The 22,880-nt window shown below is 42.0% G+C and overlaps 1 protein-coding gene and 1 pseudogene across 8 annotated transcripts in view; one reads left to right on the forward strand and one right to left on the reverse strand.

Moving 5' to 3' along the window:
- The window catches only part of LOC114212530 (N-acetyllactosaminide beta-1,6-N-acetylglucosaminyl-transferase), an 89,940-nt gene extending 72,187 nt beyond the window's left edge, over nt 1-17,753 (forward strand). For 3 of the 8 annotated variants that reach the window (XM_088024121.1, XM_088024120.1, XM_028107434.2), the window contains 2 exons: nt 5,811-5,903; nt 11,529-14,152. In XM_088024121.1, coding sequence (XP_087880247.1) covers nt 5,811-5,903; nt 11,529-11,719 — 284 coding nt within the window. In that variant the 3' untranslated portion in view covers nt 11,720-14,152. Of the gene's footprint in view, nt 1-5,810; nt 5,904-6,116; nt 6,276-11,528; nt 14,153-17,411 lie in introns of those variants that run through there. The other 5 variants (XR_003609983.2, XR_015768377.1, XR_015768376.1 and 2 more) reach the window with 5 other exon arrangements.
- A 2,122-nt stretch (nt 17,754-19,875) lies between these two features.
- Nucleotides 19,876-20,447, reverse strand: LOC114212520 (large ribosomal subunit protein uL11 pseudogene; annotated as a pseudogene).
- Nucleotides 20,448-22,880: the final 2,433 nt, after the last annotated feature.

Below are 22,880 nucleotides of genomic sequence, written 5' to 3' on the forward strand. Positions count from 1 at the left end.
AGGCTCCACATCCTCCAAGGCGCAGGTCAGCGCCCCCAGCAGTGAGAATGTCATTGCGGCCCAAATGTCAGTAGTGCCGAGGCTGGTAAACTTGATCTTAGCCAAAAGGCCGAGAAGCAGTCGAGGCTGGTAAACTTGCTTCTGGTTATAGTAAAGAAGCAGTCTCTTCCACAGCTACAGCTGTTCCCATGACTTTAATAGAGGGATTATGTTTGCAACCGTTTCTTTAGGGAAGTGTGCCAGGCACCATGCTAAGCACAAGACATCCGTTATCTTATTTAACATGAACAAAACCCTGTAAGGTTTTGAAGGTTAGTATGTGATAGCTTAAAGAGATACATAACTGTTCAAGGTCACACAACCAGTAAGAGCCAAGAAAAGGATTTGAAATGTGGACTCTGACCTCAAAGCCTGTGCTGTTAATCATGTATAAATAATGTCAAAAGGAACATCTTCACATACAGATACTTACGCTTAGCTTAGCTCATTTTGAAGCTATTGGTTTAAAGGGCCAGAGGGAATTGGGGGTTATAGAGGCTTTCCCTGCATATTTCCAAATTCATTTTCCAGAGTTATACCAATTTACAGCACCACCATTAATTTGTGAGCATTGTGAGCATCAGCATTGGCTTTTGAGACTTAAAAACAAAATCCTTTGTTTATTCAATAAGTTAAAAAGTATATATCTGAGCTTCAATAATAAGCAGTTGCTGGACTTCGTTACCACATGTAGGTCTCCCAAAATGAGGACTACACTGTGTGAGAACAATAAGGAGAAAATCAAGACAATATAAATAAAGCTTGCATTTCAAAGAACCATATTCATTAATTCAACAAATGCAGTTATTTGACTAATAATGGCTAAGTCCAAGAAAAACATTCTTGATTACTCTGTAAACTTATCTAAATCTTTTGTTTAAATAAGCCTATGAAGAGCAAATGAGAGAATTGGAGTTTATAGTTTAAAATAGTTTCTCCAATAATATTAGTGTCTTCTTTTTGCCCCATCCTAGAAATAATGCAAAAGAGACCCTTCCTAAGACACTGTGAATTGAGGGTAGACTTTATCCATATACCCCATAACTACCCTCCTAGAATCCTGACAAGTAAGAATAATCATAATCATAACAGCAATACAAAAAACAGTCATCCAGTCTAGTATTTTTTAAAAGAGCACTCTTTCCCACGAGTGGATCCAGAAATCACTTTAGTAGGCTTTGACCAGAATTTTTAATATGAGAAAATAACACAAAATAAACAAGTGCATCATACGTAGTAAGCCTAAGGAATTTGTAAAACTTTTGTTGGCTTTATGTATGTGTGTGCTCCTACAATGGCATGAATTGTTTTTCTGTGGATTGCAGTCTAAAAGGCTGAAAAACCGCTGATACTTCATTTGAAGTTCTACACTTCACTTGAAAGGTGAGTCTGTGTGGCCTTAAATGATGGTTCCAGGATACACAGCTGGTTAGTGACAAAGCTAGGGTAAGAACTAAGTTCCCCAGTCCCAGGGGAAAGGCCAGTGTGTTCCACGGGGGCATGGGGGTGAGGTGGGGTGAGGGTGGCGTCTGCCGCAGGTCCATCTCTGGGAGAAAATTATGCTTATTAGATACTTTTAGGAAGTAGAAGGGGCATCCGGGTTGGGATGGGATCAGTAGCTTTGGGGTCGCCCTGTGTGTTTTAACCCAAGCCACATTATATTACTGCATAGTGGGCACACGGTACATTTAGACCTTTCAATCTCTTGCTTGCCATTATCCTCTCACAATAATAATCAAGCAATGCCTGCAAAGTATTCACATTGAGTTGATATTTGAGCTGTCTCCAGAAGTCTCCTTGAGGGTTTTATCACCTCGCAAAGCTAGTTGTACCAGGCAGGCCCGATATGGCAAATAGGTGATTGATGGCCGCTTAAGCAATTGCTGTAGGGCAAACTGAAGCAGGTTGGCCTTGGCTAAGAGAGGAGAATAAATACTTTTCATACTGAGAGGTAGAGCATGATTACACCTTCAAGTACAGTGACCTGTACTTGAAGACAGAAACCAAGGTGGCAAGCAGGCCTGTCTTAGCCACACACAATCTAAGTGGTCCTACCGTCACCCCTGAAGACTGAGTTCCTGGGCAACCCTTGCACGCCACACCCATTCACTCCCTTAACAGTGACTGAGAATCCCCCCGTGGGCCTAGTGCTGTGAGTTCAAGGCACCCTGAGGACTGGTCTTCTGCTCAACGCGGCTTTACCCCACACCAGGTGGGCCGATGGTCTTCAGGAAAGTGATTTGAGAGGTCTACTCAAATGCCTGTATTCCTTGCTCTGTGGACAGGTTTGTAAAATTAACCAAAGGATGGAAGGTACATAGTACCAGATTTCTTCATCAGGGCGAAATGTAGGGAAAGGAGAAAGAAAAGGTAACCCGAAACCTGATGAAGGCTGAGGGAGGGACTTCAAGGAGAGAGGAGACAGAAGCTATGTCCTCTTTGCAGTGCTGGTTACAGCCCAGAGCTTCTCAGACTTGATCACGTGCCGGGATGCTCTGGGGATCTTGTGAACATGCTGATTCTGGTGCAGAATGAAAGAGAAAAAAAATATCTTGTCCTTTAAAAAATGTACTCATGTAAAGGAGGGCAGGGACATTTTGTTATGGCGATACGTTCTTCACACTCTTCTGCTATAGCTTTTCATCAGAATAGACTTGTAAAAATTACATCCATGTCAGCTGATCTTGTTGACATAAGTAAATATACCAAATTATCTCTTTGTTTTCTGGACTGCCCTCCCCCCCCACCCCCAACTTAACCAAGGCAAGTTTTATTCTAAATTCTTTTAAAATGTGTACTAAGAACAAAATAAAGAAGCTTCTCTTGGGAAAGCAAGCGCTAAAGTAATTTTTAAAGTAATAAATGCAAATCAAAGCAATAGGAAGAAATATTGCTTAATAAATGGTATTTTTCGGGCGCCTGGGGTGGCTCAGTTGGTTAAGCGACTGCCTTCGGCTCAGGTCATGATCCTGGAGTCCCGGGATTGAGTCCCACATGGGGCTCCCTGCTCAGCAGGGAGTCTGCTTCTCCCTCTGACCCTCTTCCCTCTCATGCTCTCTCTCTCTCATTCTCTCTCTCTCAAATAAATAAATAAAATCTTTAAAAAAAATAAATGGTATTTTTCTTGGGGACTACTCAATATTTATAAGCAAACTTTTTGAGTTTGGCAGTGAGAAGAAAAAAGGCATCTGTCTTATAGCAAGCCTTAGGGGTAAGGATTCATGCCATTTACAGGAAAGGCTGTGCAAAATTTAATTTTATTTGGGAGACCTTGGTACAATTCTTGATTTAGATCATCATAATTATCATGTGACATCAGGGCAAAAGAACAGAGCTTTTTTCTTCTGAAAATGCACATATTTATTAATGTTCTTAAAGAGGAAACATGTTTATGTGCCTAATCCAGTTAAACTTTTTGAAAAGTATTGGTCTTGTGCAGTTTTTTTTTCTTATTAAAAAATATCTATCATCCTGGGTAATTTTTTTTCTCATTAGTATGTATATTAGTTTTTTATTTGCCATTGTAACTACCACAGACTTAGCAGCTTAAACAACATAAATGTATTATCTTACAATTCTGTAGGACAGAAGTCTGACACGGGTCTCACCAGACTAAAACAAAAGCGTTGGCTGGACTCTGTTCCTTTCTGTAGGGTCTGGGCCTTTTCTGATGGTCACCCGTGTTCCTTAGCCCCTTCCTCTACCTTCAAACGGTAAAAAAAAAAAAAGACCAGCTCATCACCTCCCTCTTCCACCGTTAAAGACCCTTGTGATTGCATTGGTCCGGCCTGGATAATTAAGGATAGTTTCCCTCTTTTAAAGTTAGCTGATTAGCAAACTGAATTCCATTTTGCCCTGTGACCTAATTTCAGGTTCCAGAGATTAGAATCCAGACTTCTTTGAATATATGTCATCGGGAGGGGCGTTATTCTGCCTACTGGATCTTCTGAGAAAGGACTATTACAGTCTGGGTACAGATGTCATGAGCGTGGTGCCATTATATGAGAATTATGTTCAGATTGCATTGCTCACTGGTGAAAATTGTTGGAGCGCTTATAAAACAAAGTATTTCTTCTTTTGCTGCATTTACCTTTGATTCCCATAAAGAGTAAAGAGTAAAACTACTCTACTCTATAGGATTAGATGGACCCTTTAATCTCTGACTTATCCAAAATTTATTGAGATGGAGAGGGTTATTTGAAATGGTTTAGCACAGGGGTGTCTGGGTGGCTCGGGTTGGTTGAATGTCTGACTCTTGATTTTGGCTCAGGTCATGATCTCAGGGTCCTGGGATCAATCCCCACATCAGAGTCTGCGCCCAGCAGGGAGTCTGCTTGAGATTCTCCCTCCCTCTCCCTCTACCCTTCCCGCTCATGCTCTCTCTCTCTCTCTCGTTCTCTCTCTCTAAAATAAATAAATCTTAAAAAAAAAATAGTTTAGCCCAGCGTTTCTCAAGTGGGGCAGTTTTTGCCCAACCACCCGCCCTCCTGGGGACATTTGGCCATACCTGAAGATGTTTTTGATTGTCACAGCTGAGGGCTCTGTACTACTGGCATCTGGTAGGTGGAGTCCAGGCATGCTGCTAAATATCAACGACAACAGGACAGGCCCTACCACAAGGAATTATCCAGTCTAAAGTGTCAAGAATGCCCTATATGTTAATTAATTGAATGTAAATAAAATAAAATAAAATAATTTTTAAATAAAAATATAAATGTATATAAATAAATATTTAAAATATGCAAAAATAAATAAATAAATAGTCAGTAATGCCAAGGTGGAAAAGCCCTGGCTTAGTGGCAACCTAAAGCCCTCCTCCCCTTTTTAAAGGCTCTTTACATTTCAAAGGTGAATTAGATAACTAATTAGTTAATGGATCAGCCACTAAACTCTGGGCCAAAGAACAGCTGAAAGAAATAGAGAAGATGGGTGGGTCAGTGCGGGCCAGATTTCCTCCGAGAAACTCAAAGATCAAACTTACTGCTTGGGGTCAACAGTTTATTCTCACTGGGTTTTGGAGAATCATCTTGTTTCTTGTTTCTCTCTCTCTCTCCCCAGGGCCCAGCACAATGCTTGGCAACACCAAATGCTCAAGAAGCACTTTAACAAATAAAAAGGATAGTGTGTCAGGGGGGCCTGACTGGCTCAGTCAGTGGAGTGTGGGACTCTTGATCTTGGGATCATAAGTTCGAGCCCCATGTTGGGTATAGAGATGGCTTATAAAAAATAAAAAATAATTAAAAAAAGGATAGAGTGTTAAGGGATTTGTTTGCGTTTATAAGTAGTGAACAAGGTATTTCCCTTCTGTATGCTGAATATTGCAACTTATTAGTGCTTAGCACATAGAGTAGCCTGTTTTCTGAGCTTCATTTTAACATACAAGTCATCTGAAGTCTTGAAAAGCTGTAATATTAGGATTGAAAGCAAATTCAGTTGAAGGCCATTGAGAGATAACCTCAAATCTCCCAACTTTTCCATCTGCATTATGATTTCATGCTATGATATCTCTTAAACTCTATTTCGCAGGCTTGGGCACACATTATGACCAAAAAAATTATGCAAATATATTTTTTTACTGGTGGCAAGGCAGGGTTCATAACCATCAACTATTCACACCATAAGCTTTTGAGGTTTTGCACACCAACAATGGAAAATCTAACGTGAAAGATAATCTACCAAAAATATAAGCATAACTTGGAGGCTTCATTGATGAAATGCCACCCTTCTTTCTTGGTTCTCATTTCTGCTTTTCTTCTTTATCAACATTGCAGGTGTCCCTGGCTCCATGCCAAACGCATCGTGGACCGGTAACCTCAGGGCTATAAAGTGGATTGACATGGAAGATAAACACGGAGGCTGCCATGGTGAGCCATTCATTCCACACTTTGAGGCCACAGTGCTTGTTGGTGTTGGCATGAAGGTCGTGAAATACAGGGGTTCTTATGGAGAGAACTGCTGGTATATTTAGAACAATCTGTGAGTTCTTAGAGTAGCTAGAGTCTTCAAGACATGGTAAATTTAGGAGGCAGGGGTGCCTGGGTGGCTCAGTTGGTTAAGCATATGACTCTTGATCCTAGCTCAGCTCTTGGTCATGAGTCCCCACGCTGGACATGGCGCCTGCTAAAAAAGAAAGGAAGGAAGGAAGGAAAAGAGAGAGAAAGAAAGAAAGAAAAAGAAAAAAGAAGAGAAATGACATGAAGTTATCTCACTGATGTTCTCCAACTCTGGATTACCAAGTGGGTGTAGAGGCGGGCTCAACTTATGATGATACTTTCTTGCTAGTTTCTGCTTTCTTCTTACTTATTCCTCTTTCTGTTCCTTTTGGGATTGCAGTGGTTAGGAGGGGAAAGTGGTCAGGATGAGACGTGATGTCAGGTTCTCACCATGGAGCAAGCTGGACCTCCACCCCTGCCCCTCACACCAGCCTGTCCCCCCTCCACGCCCCCACCCCGCACACAACCTTCCAGCTGGCTTAGAGGTATTTGCTGCAGCTCTGGCATGATGGCAGGCAACACTAACAAGATATTTCTCATCCAGACGGATAAGAATGAGATCGTTCCTTTCGTTCTTTCTTTATGTATTTGAGAGAGTGCTCCTGCATGAACGGGGTGGGGCGCAGAGGCAGAGGGAGAAGCAGACTCCCCACTGAGCAGGGAGCCCAATGTGGGACTCGATCCCAGGATCCTGGGATCATGACCTGAGCTGAAGGCAGACTCTTAACCGACTGAGCCACCCAGGTGCCCCAGTAGTTTTCATTTCTATAGAACTTAATAAAGAAGGGCTTTCATCAGCCCTGGTCTACAGTCCATTGAGATTCTTGCCTGGTACCTAGTGAGCATGGTATTCATTCACTAGGGCTAACATAACCATGTATGAGAGACTGGGTGACTTCAACAACATAAATTTATTTCCTCACACTCCTGTAGGCTAGAAGTTGGAGAGCAAGGTGGCTACAGATTTGGTTTCTCCTGAGAGGCTCACAGATGGCCACCTTCTTCCCGTGGCCTCATGTGGTCTTCCTTCTGTGTGTGTCTGAGTTCTCATCTCCTCTTTTTATACCCACACCAGTCATACTGGATTAGGGCCCATCCTGTATGACCTCATTTTAACTTGAATAGCTCTGTCTCAAATATGGTCACAGTCTGAGGTATGGGGGGCTAGGACTTCAACATATGAATTTGGGGAGGGGGACAATTCAGCCCATAACAGGAGGTGGGCAAGTGGTTAAGTGAAAGAGCAAGTGTGAGGGTTTCACCTTTGTTCCCTGTGGTGACAAAGCTTTGCCTCCTCCACTCGTCCATCCACCTGCAGTTTCTGGCTTCCCTCTTTGGTCCATCGCATTGACAATATTTCAGAGGAAAACCTCCAAATGGGTGCCTCTTTGCAGCTCTCCATTATACTCCACCCCTTCTCCTGTCTTTCTGAGCGTCCCCTTCTGCTGCAGATGGCAACATCCTCATGTCACTGTATAGTTTGCTCTTCAGCGTATTCATGTCTTTACCTTAATCAGCCAACATATTGTCCCCAGAGGACAGCCCGTGCCACCTGCCTGCATTTCATCATGGCCTGCCCTCCTGGTAGAAGGAGGAAGGTGGAGAGGAGATTGCTTTGCTTTTGGATGTCCTAAGTCTTCTTTATTTTATTTATTTATTTTTTATTTTATTTATTTATTTGAGAGAGAGAGAGCACATGAGAGGGGGGAGGGTCAGAGGGAGAAGCAGACTCCCTGCCGAGCAGGGAGCCCGATGTGGGACTCGATCCCGGGACTCTAGGATCATGACTTGAGCCGAAGGCAGTCGCTTAACTGACTGAACCACCCAGGCGCCCCTAAGTCTTCTTTAGAAAAGAGACCATCACCATCAGTCGGGGTCTCAATATTTGAGATGTGTTGACTTCCCCAAACTGCTCCCACAACCCTGTCACCCTCCTTCTAGGACCACCGTGGTCATCCTCTGATCTGCTTCTCCACCTCCTCTCCAGCTGTAACTCGGGAGAACTTCAGCCTCCACAGCAGGGACCCATGTGACATTACTTTGTGGCTCCAGCCCCCACCACAGAAGCTTCTGTCCCACTGCATCAGTCACCAACACCCTGCCCCTCTGTCGAGCCTTACCCTCAGTCTCCTTGTCTTCACCTGTGTCCAGGCCCTACCCCATAGAGAAGGTATAGGCTAGTCAGGTTTGCATTTTTAGAGGGATCTTTACTTATCACATGAAAGGTGGGCCCATGAGAGTAGCCCCGAGCCAGGGACCTACCTAGGGTACAAAACTTGGGCAACCCAAGCCTCTCAGACAAATGTCTCATTTTTCTTCTCTTAGCACCTGTTATGCCAGTGAACATCTGAAAGCCTTGTATGGTACAGAGCAGAAAAATAGTTTGTCCCCCAAACCACTAGATAGGGAAAAGAAAAAGAACCCAGAGGAGGCAGAACAGTGCATGCCAAACCAGCAAGTCAGGAGTCCAATCTGGACCTTTTCCCCTTGGTTGTGAGTAATAGGATTTGTCCTAAACCCATGGCTGTGTACCCGCTCTGTAGGACCTGTTAGCACTTAGAATCACAGGACCACCTAGCTCTGTGGTCTTGAAGTTGGAGCTTCCACCTTTGATTACAGTCTCTTTGTCGCTCTCCTAGTTTTCTTCACCAACTTACTATCTTCCTGTCTTTCTCCCCAGAGCAGAATAGAAGCTCCCAAGGGGGCTAGGATTTTTGACCAATTTGTTCATTGCTATATCCCCACACCTAAAATATGTTGTTGTTGTTGTTGTTGTTGTTGTTGTTTGAAGTGTGGTTGCTTTTTTAAAATTGGGATTGCCAAGGTTTCAACTGTCCCAGCTTCTTCCTTCTACTAGCTTCCTTCTGAGGACTCCCTGTCCAGCCTGTGTACTGGGTCAGCTGTCCCATGCTGTTCTCACTCAGCATTCCAGATTCCTCTGCCATTTGACCCTGCAAGGTCCATTCCTATGCATAACGATTCCCAGCATCTGCTTTATGCCATTTGTGTTTCCCTAAGCAGAACATCACTGGAGACTCTTACAGAACTGTCCTAAACTCACCCCCGATAGGGAGGCTAGACCCTCCTGGCTGCCTACTCATTCTTTTATTTACCTCATTATCTTCCTGGTGTCCTTTTCATCTTTCCTGCTTGCTTTAACCTCTTAATCTTACGGCCTTTCCACCCTCAAAAGGTAACAATTTCAACTTGAGGAAGAACTTTCAAGACATTCCATCGAAATCCCCTTACCAGTTTGTCATGCCATCTCCATTCCTCCATCTCAGGGTACTTTGGACACACACTCATTGTTCCTTCCTGTTTTGAGAGGAAAGGCTACCCATGCTCACAGCCGGGGCCTGGGGGTCTCAACTTTGTGCAGGTTCCCCTAAATGATACCCTTGCTCTCTTGCCATCCTGCGTTGCCCTCTGTGCTGGTGGGGAGTGATTCCCTTCTCTCTCAAGTGTGTACTGATTGCCTCTAGCTGGAAGACCAAGTTGTCTGTGTAGCCTCTACTCCATGCACATGAAAAGGTCGCTCCTGTTCACTTCATTCTCTTAAGCATGGACGTGCTGCTTGTGCATTCACTTCTCACCATCTCCCCCCGGGTTCTCCTCTGACTTCCCACAACTCTGGCTTCTGTGCCCCATGGTTTCCACTCTCTGTTGTGCTTCCTCCCAGGCACATTAAATTAATCACAAGTCCTGTCAGCCCTTCTCTGTTCTGTTTCTAATACCCTTCCTTCCCCACTCATGGCAACCATTAACTTTGAACCAGTTCTCTGGTTTACATTAAGTTGTTAGTGTGGCCTCATGATTGATTTCTAATGTACCCTGCAAAACTCTGCAAAATTAATCTTGCTAAAATTCGTTTCACCATTTGATTCTTCCATTCAAAAATCTTCAAAGACTTTCCCTATTTATGGGATTAAAAAAAAGGCCCAGCCCTTTAGTTTGTTTTAGGTCAGTCGACCGTAGTCATTCTACTCTATGCCAAGAAACCTCTAGAAAAGAGGTTCAACTTCCTACCATTTTTCTTCTAACCCACTTCCCAACCAAACTCCAGATTCTAGCAGAGAATTCACACCTTTGCACACTTTTTCCAGAGGCATTGTCCCCAAATGAAGCCACCATCTGTGCCCCTGATGCTCCCCCCCCGCAGTTCTATGCTTCCACTAACTCTCCACTCATCCTTCTCTATCCATTCACTCAGTAGCTATTAATGTAACTCCAAATATTTACCAGGTACTGTCCCAGATGCAGAAGACACAGAGGGGAACAAAATGGTCTCAAGTTCCAGCTCTTCTGGACCTTATGTTCTAGTCCTGGGAGAAAGACAATAAACAATTATCTGGAAAGAAATACAATAAACAAAATATTTGACTCCGTGGCACTGACACACACATCTGTCTGTTGGTAATGAGAGCCAAGAGGAAAATTAATCAGGGAAGGAGGAAAGGCAGGTCAGAGGAGGCCTCACTGAGAACACAGCCTTGAGGCAGATAACCTGGGGTGTGGTGTGAGAGGGAGCCTCCAGGATGTCTGGTGGAAGGGGGCAGGCAGGGGGAGGAAGAGCAATGTGGATTCTCAGGTACAGCATGCATGGTGTGCTCGGATCCATCGAGGAAGGCAGTGTGGCCGAAGTGAGTGAGCAAGGGTTGTAAGTGAATGAGCAAGTGGTGGGAGGTAAAGGCCAGACTCTGAGGAGTTTTCAGTGCCATTGCTAGCATTTTGGCTCTTCCTCCACATGAGATGAGAAGCCCTTAGAGGGTTTTGAGCAGAGGAGACATCATGATGTGCTTAACATTTAAAACAATCGCTCTGGCTGTTGTGCTGAGAATATACTAACAGACCAAGGTGGAGGCAATTATTACCGTAACAAGTCAGACAGGATGGTGGAGGTGGTGTGGGCCAGGATGGTAGTGGTGGAGGCAGTGGAAAGAGGTCAAATTCTATTAGCGTTTTGAAGGTTGAGCTGACAGAGTTGCTGACAGATTGGATGTGGGGTGTGAGAGAAAGGAGGAGAAGTACCCAGGGGGACTTGGAGGTGGGTGAGGAGTTGAGTCTTGACATGTCCTATCAGTGAGGTTTATTCTCATCTCAGTGGAGATAAAAATAGGCACTTGGAGAGGCTCACAGAACAGGCCTGAGCAGTGCAACCCATCAAGACCTGTCCCATCTGTACACTTCTAGAACCTCTCTCATCCATCACGCTCACTTGATAATACACGAATTGTCCTGACACCTATTATGTTCTCGCTTTGTATTATTTCACTCTCCTGTTATTTAAGTACCTATGTGTTCCCTTTGTCTTCCTATAAAGAGCTGAACTTCCTTGTGGGCTGGGCCTACACGATCCTGTTTCATTCAAATCCTGTAGCACACGGCACGCTTTTAGGTACTCCATAGGCAAGCAAGACTGTACGGCTGGGCAGCCTCACTACCCCCAACTTTGGGAAATCAGCATTTTCTGACTGTCTCTTGTTCTCTCCTCTGCAGGCCGCTATGTCCACGGCATCTGTATCTATGGAAACGGAGATTTGAAGTGGTTGATTAATTCGCCCAGCCTCTTCGCTAACAAGTTTGAGCTTTCCACGTACCCCCTCACCGTGGAATGCCTCGAACTGAGGCTTCGAGAAAGAGCCCTAAATCAGAGTGAAACAGTAATACAGCCCAGCTGGTATTTCTGATCCACTGTAACACGGGCTCGACAGGCGCTCGCAGCTGGGAAGAAGAGCCTTTCTTTGTGAGAGAACTTTGCCTTGCTTATGTGAATAGTTGCCAGAACGAGGTTACGGCTGCAGGACCTGGCCATGTTATTCTGTGTGAAACCATCCACTGGACACTGTGAACTCTGCTATTGGGATGGCTGCACAGGGCCATGCCGGCATTTTGGCCACAATGGCGGCCTCCTGATGCTCCTACGTCATGCTAACTCTCTGATCAGTGATCAACTGAACTGATGTCAAACCTTTGCACCGGATACTCATTATAGAGAAATGTTCTCATGAAAAGGAGAACTGTAGATAATACTATTTAGGAAAATAGGAATTGTGTTTCTTTGAAGGAATCTTCTATGATAGATCTATAGCCACGCATCTGTGGACACCACTCCTCTTTGCTCAGCCGCATGTAGGCATAGAAACAACTTTCTGGGCAACTCAGCAATCTCTTTTAAAACTTGAGCTACCAGAAGGGAAAACTAGATCTTGTTCCCGGGTTTCAACACTAACCTTTCCAGTTTACTGTGTCTGAAGTCCTGTATAGAATGTAAAGTCATTGACAGGAGGCGGGATATGCTTTCCGACAGCAGCCACTACCTCCTGCTTCAGCAAAGGAATCCCAGCAAAACAGGACATTTTTTGTGGTGTGTCAGAATGTTCGCTAGTCCCCCTGCCGTTGCTTTCCATGGACAACACCGAAACGTTCCCACAGAATGAAGATATTTCTAGAAGAGAGGTGCTATTGCATGAATCTTGTCCCAGATCTCTAACCTCAGAATGAATCACTTTCCTCTTCGGTCACCACCCTCCACCCCCACCACAGTGATCTTACCTGCAAAATGGAGTCTAAATTCTACACCATGAAGGCTTTAAGGACTCCAGAGTATTTTGAGTAGCTTATTCTCAGTATTCTCTGAGTAGCTTTACAATGCTTAGTGCTGATAAGAGTGCCTAGATTTTTAAGAGCTTTCCATTGTGAGTGAGCATCTGTGTCTCTTATCCTTTGTACTTACACTTACCCCTTATCCTTTATCCAATTCATTCACTCAGCATGCAGTCAGTAAATATTTCTTGAGTGCCTATTGTATGCCAGACCCATCTGACACAAGGAGAAAATGAAGAGAGAAGCTTTTTCACTCTAAAATTCTTGGTAATAGCTCCAACGTTGGAAAGGCTGCTCTAGAGAATCTCACGGATTGCTTGTATTTTAATGCATTCATATGCAGAGTTATAGATGGGGATATCAGGCCAAGAATATGAGTGATTAGAAGTCGAGGTCTAGGGGCGCCTGGGTGGCTCAGTCAGTTAAGTGTCTGCCGTCGGCTCAGGTTATAATCCTGGAGTCTTGGGATTGAGCCCCATGTTGGGCTCCCTGCTCACTGTGGAGTCCACTTCTCCTCTTTCTCTCTGCCGCCCCCCCCACTCGTTCTCTCTCTCTCAAATAAATAAATAAAATCTTAAAAAAAAAAAAGAAATCAAAGTCTAAATCCGAGATCATTCCAAAGGGAGAAAGGAAGGAATAGACAGAAGCTAAATCCTGCTGTGTTGTAGGCATCCAAATAGCTCCCTTATGGCTCATTGCATTAACACCCTACAACACTCTTGGGAGGCTCACATGATTACCTCCATTTTGCAGATGAAGTAAGTGAGGCTTAGAGAAGTTGTTAATAAGCATGAGGAAACGAGTTCTCTGAGGATTGGGATGTTCTTACTGGTCTCCTTAGTTCAGTTTCCTGAGATGGAATATTTAGAGAAGGTGAAATAAAGCCATATTTAGTATACCAGAGAGGGTAGGTTTTAAGAATGGTCTCAGTGTTAATATGAGAAAATGTGCTGTCACCTCAGAAAAATGTGAAGTCTACTTTTGTACTCCTAAATCCATTGAGTTCCTTAATATTTATTTATTCTAACAAAAAAAAAGTTACTACAACTAATGATACCTTTAATTCACACTATTTTTTTTTTCTGTGACTGCCTGTTGAATGTTAATCGTATTTAAGGGAATGCCTTTGAAATAAAGCCTTTTTTCCCTGCTACTGAAAAAGATGGAGCTGTATAGAGTGGTATAGTCTTGAAGCGTAGGGAACACACCCAGAGCTAATGGTGGAGTCTAAGAATCATCTTTTTTTTCAACTTCTTTAAATGACCCCACCCGAGAAGAAATGTTTTACACTGGATCTTTCTCATCTAGAACGAGAACTCTTTTGGAATAGAAGATGTTTACATGTCTGTTGCTGGTCATCTCTGTGTCTTAAATACTTTAATATTGGAAGACTGTAGTGTTTGGGCAAGTGGGTTTCCGCTAGCCCATGGGGATGGGCTGAAACTACTAAATCCGTCCTTGTTTGCAATGATGGTCCATGTTGTTATCTTGGAAATAAATTAATATATTGTTTTCACCTTTGGGGCTATTGTGTATTTTTATCTGAGGGTTGGTTAATATCCACTAAATACAAACAAAGGGGTGCCTGGCTGGCTCAGTCATTAAGCGTCTGCCTTCGGCTCAGGTCATGACCCCAGGGTCCTGGGATCAAGCCCCACATCGGGCTCCTTGCTCAGCAGGAAACCTGCTTCTCCCTCTCCCACTCCCCCTATTTGTGTTCCCCCCCCTCACTATGTCTCTCTCTGTCAAATAAATAAATAAAATCTTTTAAAAAAAAATACACAGGGATACCTGGGTGGCTCAGTAGGTTAAGCATCTGCCTTCAGCTCAGGTCATGATCCCAGGGTCCTGGGATCGAGTCCCCACATCGGGCTCCTTGCTCAGCAGGGAGTCTGCTTCTCCCTCTGCCTGCCACTCCCCCTGCTTGTCTCACTCTCTCTGAGAAATAAATAAATAAAAATAAATAAATACATACATAAAAATAAACTTCTAATTTTAGAATAGCTTTAGTTTTATAGAAACTTTACAGAAAAATTGCAGATAGTACTGAAAGTTCGCATATACACCCCACTCAGTTTCCCATTATCAACATATTACATTAGTATGGCACATTTTACTGAGATTTCCTAAATTTTTACCTAATGTCCTTTTTTGGTTCCAAGATCCCATCTAGAATGCCACATCATGTTTAGTCAACAGGCTTCACTGGGCTATGACTGTCTCTCAGACTTCTCTTGTTTTGATGACATTGACAGTTTTGAGGGGTACCATTTGGCTCTTTTGTAAAGTGCCGCCCCCAATTTTGTCTCATGTTGTGCTCATTATTAGATTGGACTTTTGGGTTTGGAAGAGGGAGACCACAGAGGTGAAGAGCCAGGGTCCATTCTTTCTACATGACTTATCAGAGTTGAGGCTAACCTTGATCACCTAACTTAAGCACTGTTTGTCAGTTTTCTCCACTGAAAAGCTACTCTTTTTTCCCCTTTCCATATAGTACTCTTTGGAAGGAAGTCACTATTGGCAACCTGTATATAAGGAACAGGGAGTTATGCTCCACCTTCTTTAGAGTAGGATACCTACATAAATTATTTAGAATTCTTCTATAAAAGAGATTTGTCTCTTTTCCCCAATTTACTTATTAAAAATTTTATTTACGTCAACGTGGGCTCATAGATGTTTATTTTAAACTTCAGGGTATAATCCAATAGTACCTTGGTCGCCTGGGTAGTTCAATCAGTTAAGTGTCTACCTTTGGCTCAGGTCAGGGTCCCAGGGTTCTGGGATCGAGTGCCGCATCAGGCTCCCTGCTTCCCCTCTGCTCGTGGTCTCTCTCTCAAATAAATATATAAAATGTTAAAAAAAAATAAAATCCAGTACTACCTTTTTTTTCTCCAATTGTTCCAGGTATGGCCATAGGTAGTTCTTTCAGTCAGCTCCAAGTCTTTGCCACATCCCCATCACTGTAGGTTTTTCCTTGAATACTTTCTTATTTTCTGGCATTGCAAGATGCTCCACTCGAGCATCTCTTACTATTCCCTTATTCAGTTTTGAGCATAAATGACAAGTATAATAGCCATGGCATGAGAAGTTCATGGTGATCAGAGGCTCAGACTCTCAGATGAGGGTCTGGGTCACCTCACCAAGTAAGCTATACAGACCTGCAGAGGTGCTAGTGAAGATTATGGGGAATCTGAAATGGGAAAGAGAAGGAGACACTGGGTATCTGTTATGGCTTCAAGACCAGCTGCAGTGATGGAAGCTGTAGGTCATTCCACTAATCTTGCCTTTATAAGTTTTCCTCAAGAAAAGACACTCACAGGATTTAGAGGATCTGCTCTCTCAGTTTATAGGAAGAAATTAATCCAAGCTGCTCAAGTGTGGATGATGCACTGGACAAATGGGATCTTCTCAGGACTGAAGCTCTCAGCCTTCCCTGGAAATTACTCTGTCTAGGAGAGTGACCCCACCCCACATCACATCCCATCTGGGGTCAGCCTACACCCAATTCCAGGAGTGTGTGGGGCTATAAAGGCCCAATGCCCTCACCTTAACTTGGGCCCATAGCACCTGATGAGCTCTCTGGGGTGGAACGAGGCCTTATTGTTATTGTGTCACAGCCCAGCTTCTTTCCTTAATCCTAAACCCTTCTCTTCCTCCATAAATACTGAATGTGAAGAGCTCCCTTGCACACTAATCATTTTAGAGCCTGATTTTTGGAGAACCTCACCTGTAACATGTTCCCCACACAAAAGATGATACAAAACTGTACTTATATTTTCTTTTTTAACTTTCATAGTTGTTTTTTTTCTTCCCTCTATGTTTAACTGTTAAGGAGTTCAGCCATCTAGAATTTATTTTGTCATATGATTGCAGGTAGGCACCTAAATTCTTACTCTGCTAAGGAAAACCAGTTATCCCAATACCTTTCCCCCATTGCTTTGAAATGCCAATATGATCATGTATTAAATTCTCATATACTTGGGGGTCTTTTTCTGGAATCTATTCTGTTCCACTGGTTTTTTTGTCGATCCACTTGCCAAAACTGTATTTCAAAAATTACAAGTAAATCTCTGCTCTGTGGCAAGACAAAGAATCCTTTACTGCTCTTTTTCAACATTTTCATGGTAATTTTTGCTCATTTACTTTCAGGCAAATGTTAGAAACAGTTTATCAAATTCCTTGAAAAATCCTATCAGGATTTTAATGGAATTTGCACAGAATTCATATTGATTAATTTTGAGGCAATTATACCTTGACAATATCAATCTGTAATATGTCTATTTATTCAGGTCCCCTGTTGTGTATTTTACTAATATAGTTTTCTTATGCAAGTCTTGCACATATCATGTTATTATTAATTGCCTGTATTTTTTTCTAAAGATTTTATTTATTTATTTGACAGAGAGAGACACAGCGAGAGAGGGAACACAAGCAGGGGGAGTGGGAGAGGGAAAGCAGGCTTCCCGCAAAGCAGGGAGCCCAATGTGGGGCTCCATCCCAGGGCCCTGGGACCATGACCTGAGCCGAAGGCAGACGCTTAAGGACTGAGCCACCCAGGCGCCCTTAATTGCCTGTATTTTAAAGAGTTCCTGTGCTTACTGGGAATGGGATTTTTTTTTGGGGGGGGAATGGGATTTTTAAAATATATCTGTTTTGTTGTTGGTAGCATAAAGGAAAACAATTGATTTTGATCATGTATGTGGATTTTATTAAACTTTTTCATTATTCCTAATAGTTTCTCATTGTGTTTTCTTTTCTTCTTTTCTTTTTAAGTAGGCTCAATACCCAGCATGGAGTCCAATGTGGGGCTTGAACTCACAACCCCAAGATCAAGACCTGAGCTGAAATCAAGAGTTGGACACCCAACCAACTGAGCCACCCTGTGGTCTTCCTCTTCCAAACCCAAAAGTCCAATCTAATCATGAGCAAAACATGAGACAAAACCAGTGGGGCACTTTACAAAATACCCCACTAGTACCCCTCAAAATTGTTAAAGTCATCAAAATGTGTTCTCTAATAGTTTCTCAATCTATTATACCTCACATTTTCTGGTAATTATCTATAAATACCAGTTTTGCCTCTTCCTCCCCAAAATTAAATCATCTTGTTTCTTTTTTATTTTTGTCTTCTTACATCGGCAGAAATTTGCGACACAATTTTAAATGGTAGCAGTGATAGCAGTTACCCTTGAGTTGTTCCCAACATTAAAGGGCATGTTAACTCTTGTGCATGATGTTGGAGGTTTGAGATAGGTTTCTGGTAGATACTCTTTATTGAAAAGAATACCAGAAAATAAAGATATGTTGAAATATATTATGACTCTGATATATATATATATATATATCTCCTAGTTGCTATCTCTTTTTTTGTTGCATGATACAATTATGGGTGACTGGCTTTTAAAATTTTTCTTTGCATATATTACTTCAAAAAATGAGGGGGAAAAGTCACTACTCCTAAACTTTTTAAACAGTAAGAATTTAGTGTAGTAGTTGATGTCAAGTGGGAAACTGGAGCAGGGATCCATTTGAACAGACTAAGCAAACAATTGAAGTTTGAGAAGACTACTAACGACTGAGCTGGAAGATTCCTTATTGTAACTACTCCCTCTTCTGGTCAGGATGGCTTAGGGATTAAGCGCCAATGGGAAACAGACCAGAGGTCAACCTCTCAGAGCCAAGTTCTAACTTTGGAAAGAGGACTAACAGCAATGTGTCTGAGATGAGGAGGGTAAGAGGTGAAGTTGTCCATGCTCACTTTTCCACGAGGAACATCTACAAACTTAGAAAGTGGGGTACCTACTGTAGCTATCTGGAAGACTAACTTGGCAAGTCCTGTTGTGAGCCCAGGAAGCCTAACCTACATCTTGGGAAGGATCCTGGGGTCTGTATCAGATAAGTGGGCTGAATGATACAAAAATAAATGGTTCTTCAGAAAAGAGGACAGAATTCAGAAACTGATGGACAGCATCAAGTGTCAAACAGTAGAAGGGAATCTCGGGCATAACTGTCATCAGGAGCTGAGGATGTGAGGCGAAACAGTTAAGAAAGTTAGTACAAGATTAAAGTGAATTATTTATGAAATTCAGGCCATTTATTTCAGCTAAAGTGAATTATTAGTGAACTTCAGGCCAGGTACACAAGGCAAAAATGTAGGGTTTTAGAGGGCTTCCTTAAAATTTTTTACTTTGAAATAAGGTTAAACTTAGAGAAAAAGTTACAAAAATGACAGAGTTCTTGTATATCCTTCAACCTGCTACTTCCAAAGCTAACATCTTACATAATCAAAGTTTAATGATCAAAACCAGTTTGTTTGGTTTTTAACTCTGCGCCATCTGTGTGTTGAGAGTTGCGGCCAACTGACTTTTACCTTTGCACAGGACAGACCAGATGGTATGTCGTGAGTCCCAATAACATGTAGTACCATCATATTAGACCAAATGAAAGCGAGGGACTGGTCTCAAGTGATATTTCCCGATGAAAATTGTACTATGGAGAGGAAAATTATGTACATTCTCTATTCCAGACTATGGAAGTGAGATAAAAGGAAAAGATAGAAGAGCAGATCCATAGTCATATCACTAAGAAAATGGTGGAGAAGAAAACAGGTGTTTGGTGGTTAAAATGTATCTTGTATCTTACAGATCACTGGTTGGAAAACTCTAATTTAGATTCATTTTCTCAGGATTTCACTAAATAGATTTAATGGGTCATGAAGAGCTAGGAGGAAAAGCACTGATTACTGCCATGTCTACACATTTAAACTCTGACATTTAACACCTTTGGTGATCCCCTTCTGCATACCTCTGAGTGGGCCAGGCATGGAAGCTCCACAATTAGCATTCATGTGGTGGCCTTTATGGAGGACTCAGCAAGAAGTATTTAAATTAGACTTTCCACCTGCATGGCTGTGTATCAGAGATGACCCAGTGGAAGAAGAATGGTTTAAAGAGTAACCACAGTAACAGCGTGGGATTCTTTGGGGATACAGTTACAAAAAACAACAGAGTGACTTTAAATACATTATGGACTGGTAGACAAATATATGAAAATGTAGGAAATTTAAAATACTAATGTGGTAGTCATTATCATACATCAAAATTTTCTTATCTGGATATGTAATTAGGAAACTTTTCTAAGGAAAGGTGGGAATCAGGGCAAATGTCGTTTGAAAAACTTTCATTATATAAAATAAAGGTAAAGAAATATGTTGTGTTTTCATAGGATTTTCTTTTTTTTTTTTTTTTTGGTTGTCAAATGATCCTTTATTGAAACATTTTCCTTTGTAGTTAACTAGCCGGGCATTCCAGCGCACCACTGTTGATGTCATCTATGATATCATGAGGGTGGCGGCCATCTACATTGCAGCCCACAGACTGGGCAGTCCCCAGGATCTCTTTAATGGTTCCAGAGAGTTCTCTCACTAAAGATCGGTGTCGCATCTGTCGGGCAATATTGACAATCTCATCAAAAGTGATATTTCCACTGTGCTTAATGTTTTTCTGCTTCTTTCTGTCTCTTGGTGGTTCCTTGAGGGCTTTGATAATCAGGGCAGAGGCAGAAGGTACCACTTCAATCTGGGCCTGTCTGTTCTGAATGGTCAGTTTCACCGTAATCCTTAGACCCTTCCAATCACCGGTTGCCTTGGCGATGTCATCACCAACCTTTTTTGGAGACAGACCCAGCGGGCCTATCTTCGGGGCCAGGGCAGATGTGGCACCGACTTCGCCACCGGTGCACCTCAGGTACACGACTTTGATCTCGTTGGGGTCGAACTTAGGCGGCATGGCAGAGGCGGCTGGTGTCGGATGAACCCGGATTCGGGACGACCGAAGAAAGTTGCACCTTTGCCTCCCCAAGCCGAAAGCCAAAAGCTTTCATAGGATTTTCAAGCAGGAAGATTCCATTTGTTCATATATGTTTAACAAAGAAATTGTGCCAAGTTCAGTTTCTGGTAATATACCTAGGTATTAAGACTGATAGATCTTTTATATTCAAGTTGAAGAGGTAGAAAAGGTACAAGAATACATCAACAAACAAGATAATTTTAGTGATTAAGTTCTGTGAAGAAAAGAAAACAAAGTGAGGTGGTAGAGATCAACAGACATAGAGGGAGAGGGGCTCCTTTGGATTAGGCTGTCAGTCCTAAAGGAAAACAGGCAGTAAACTCTTACACATGGGTCTTAGCTATAATTTTTTTTTGGATCATCTCCTCAGGCAAGGGCAACAAAAGCAAAAACAAACAGTTGGGACTACATCAAACTAAAAAACTTTTGCACAGCTAAGGAAACCATCAACAAAATGAAACAGGCAACCTACTGGATGGGAGAAGATATTTACAAATGGTGTATCTGATAAGGGGTTAATATCCAAAATATATAAAGAACCCATACAACTCAACACCAAACAAATTAAACAATGCCCCCCACCAACCCCCCCCCCACAATCGAATTAAAAAGTGGGCAGAGGACCTGAGTAGACATTTTTTCCAAAGAAATACAGATAGCCAACATGTGTGTGAAAATATGCTCAGCGTCACTCATCACCAGGGAAATGCAAATCTAAACCACAATGAAGTATCACCTCATACCAGTCAAAGTAGCTAGTATCAAAAAGATAAGAAATAACAAGTGTTGGTGAAGATGTTGAGAAAAGGAAACCCTTGTGCACTATTGGTAGGAATGTAAATTGGTGCAGGATCTACGGGGAAACAGTATGGAGGTTCCTCAAAACACTAAAAATAGAAATACCATATAATCAAGCAATTCCACTTCTGGGTATTTATCCAAAGAAAACAAAAACACTAATTCAAAAGGATATATGCACCTCTATGCTTATTGCAGCATTATTTACAATAGCCAATATATGGAAGCTACCTAAGTGTTCACTGACAGATGAATGGATAAAGAAGATGTATATGTATATAAATACAATGGAATATTACTCAGCAATAAAAGAGTGAAATCTTTCCATTTTTGACAACATGGATAAATGTAGAAGGTATTATGTTAAATGAAATAAGTCAGACTGAGGAAGACAAATACCGTGATTTCATTCGCCTGTGGATTCCAAAATGTAAAACAAATGAACAAACAAAACAGAAACAAAGTCCTAAGTACAGAGAATAAAATGGTGGTTGCCCGAGAGGAGCAGGGTGGGCGGATGGGTGAAACAGGTAAAGGGGTTTAAGAGGTACAAACTTCCAGTCATAAAATGCATAAGTCGCAGGGATATAAAGTATAATGTAGGGAATATAGTCAAAATATTGTAATAAATCTGTACACTGACTAGCTAGATTTATCATGGTGGTCACTTAGTGACGCATCAAAATGTGGAATTACTCTGCTGTACACCTGAAACTAATATACTATTGTATATAAACTATACTTCAAGTAAGAAAAAGACCCTGTTAAAAACAAAATAAAAACAACAAAACATTAAGCTGTCAGGCAAGGCCTCTCCTCAGAGGGGACATTTTGAGATTAGAGTTTTGCTATCTGCAGTTGATCACCAAGGCTGTAGCTGTATGCTAGGACTCGATTTTACCCACGTATTCCTTGGCTTTGCTAAAATTTCACAGTCAAGTGCTCCTTGGAGAAAAGACTGGTTCCGGAGCTTGGGTGGGGAAAGTATGAGTCTGCACCATAACGTGGCACCAGAAAGTAGGTAGTACTCAAAGAACGATGAGAACAAATCAAAAGCACCAGAGTCCCCTTTAAGGGGCTCCTACAGGCTAACATAGGACACTCGGAGCATCAGAATAAATATTTAGAAAGTAATAGATTGTAACCCAATAAATAAAATGAGTTCATGAACCCCTACATGTATATATACATACATGAATGAAGGAGGAAGGAAAAGTAAAAGGCCAACTAATAAATACAGAAGGAATGATGGAGTTAGGACATCATTAATGGGTGATACAACTAGTGGGCAAAAGTTTGATAAGGAACAGAATATTTACGGTTTCAAAATATCTTCCCACAGATTATTTATTAATTGTAAAGGTATAATTGTAACTTTACAGTGAAAAAAAATTGGAGAGATCCCCTAATCAAGTGAGTGAAGTTACATCACTAACACTGGGACAAATCAACTCACAGACCTCCTGGAAGAAAGCAGAGTTGAACATGACATCCCTGTGGTGGTTAGTATTCCTACCCAAAGTGTATAAACATAAACTGAAGTTGTAGTCATGAGAAAACATCAAGCAAACCAAAATTGATTGACACTGTACAAAATAACT

The sequence above is a fragment of the Eumetopias jubatus genome, unplaced genomic scaffold, assembly GCF_037043125.1.
Source record: "Eumetopias jubatus isolate StellerSeaLion01/CBP00866 unplaced genomic scaffold, mEumJub1_p1.0 scaffold_6, whole genome shotgun sequence".
In the NCBI taxonomy this organism is placed as follows: Eukaryota; Metazoa; Chordata; class Mammalia; order Carnivora; family Otariidae; genus Eumetopias; species Eumetopias jubatus.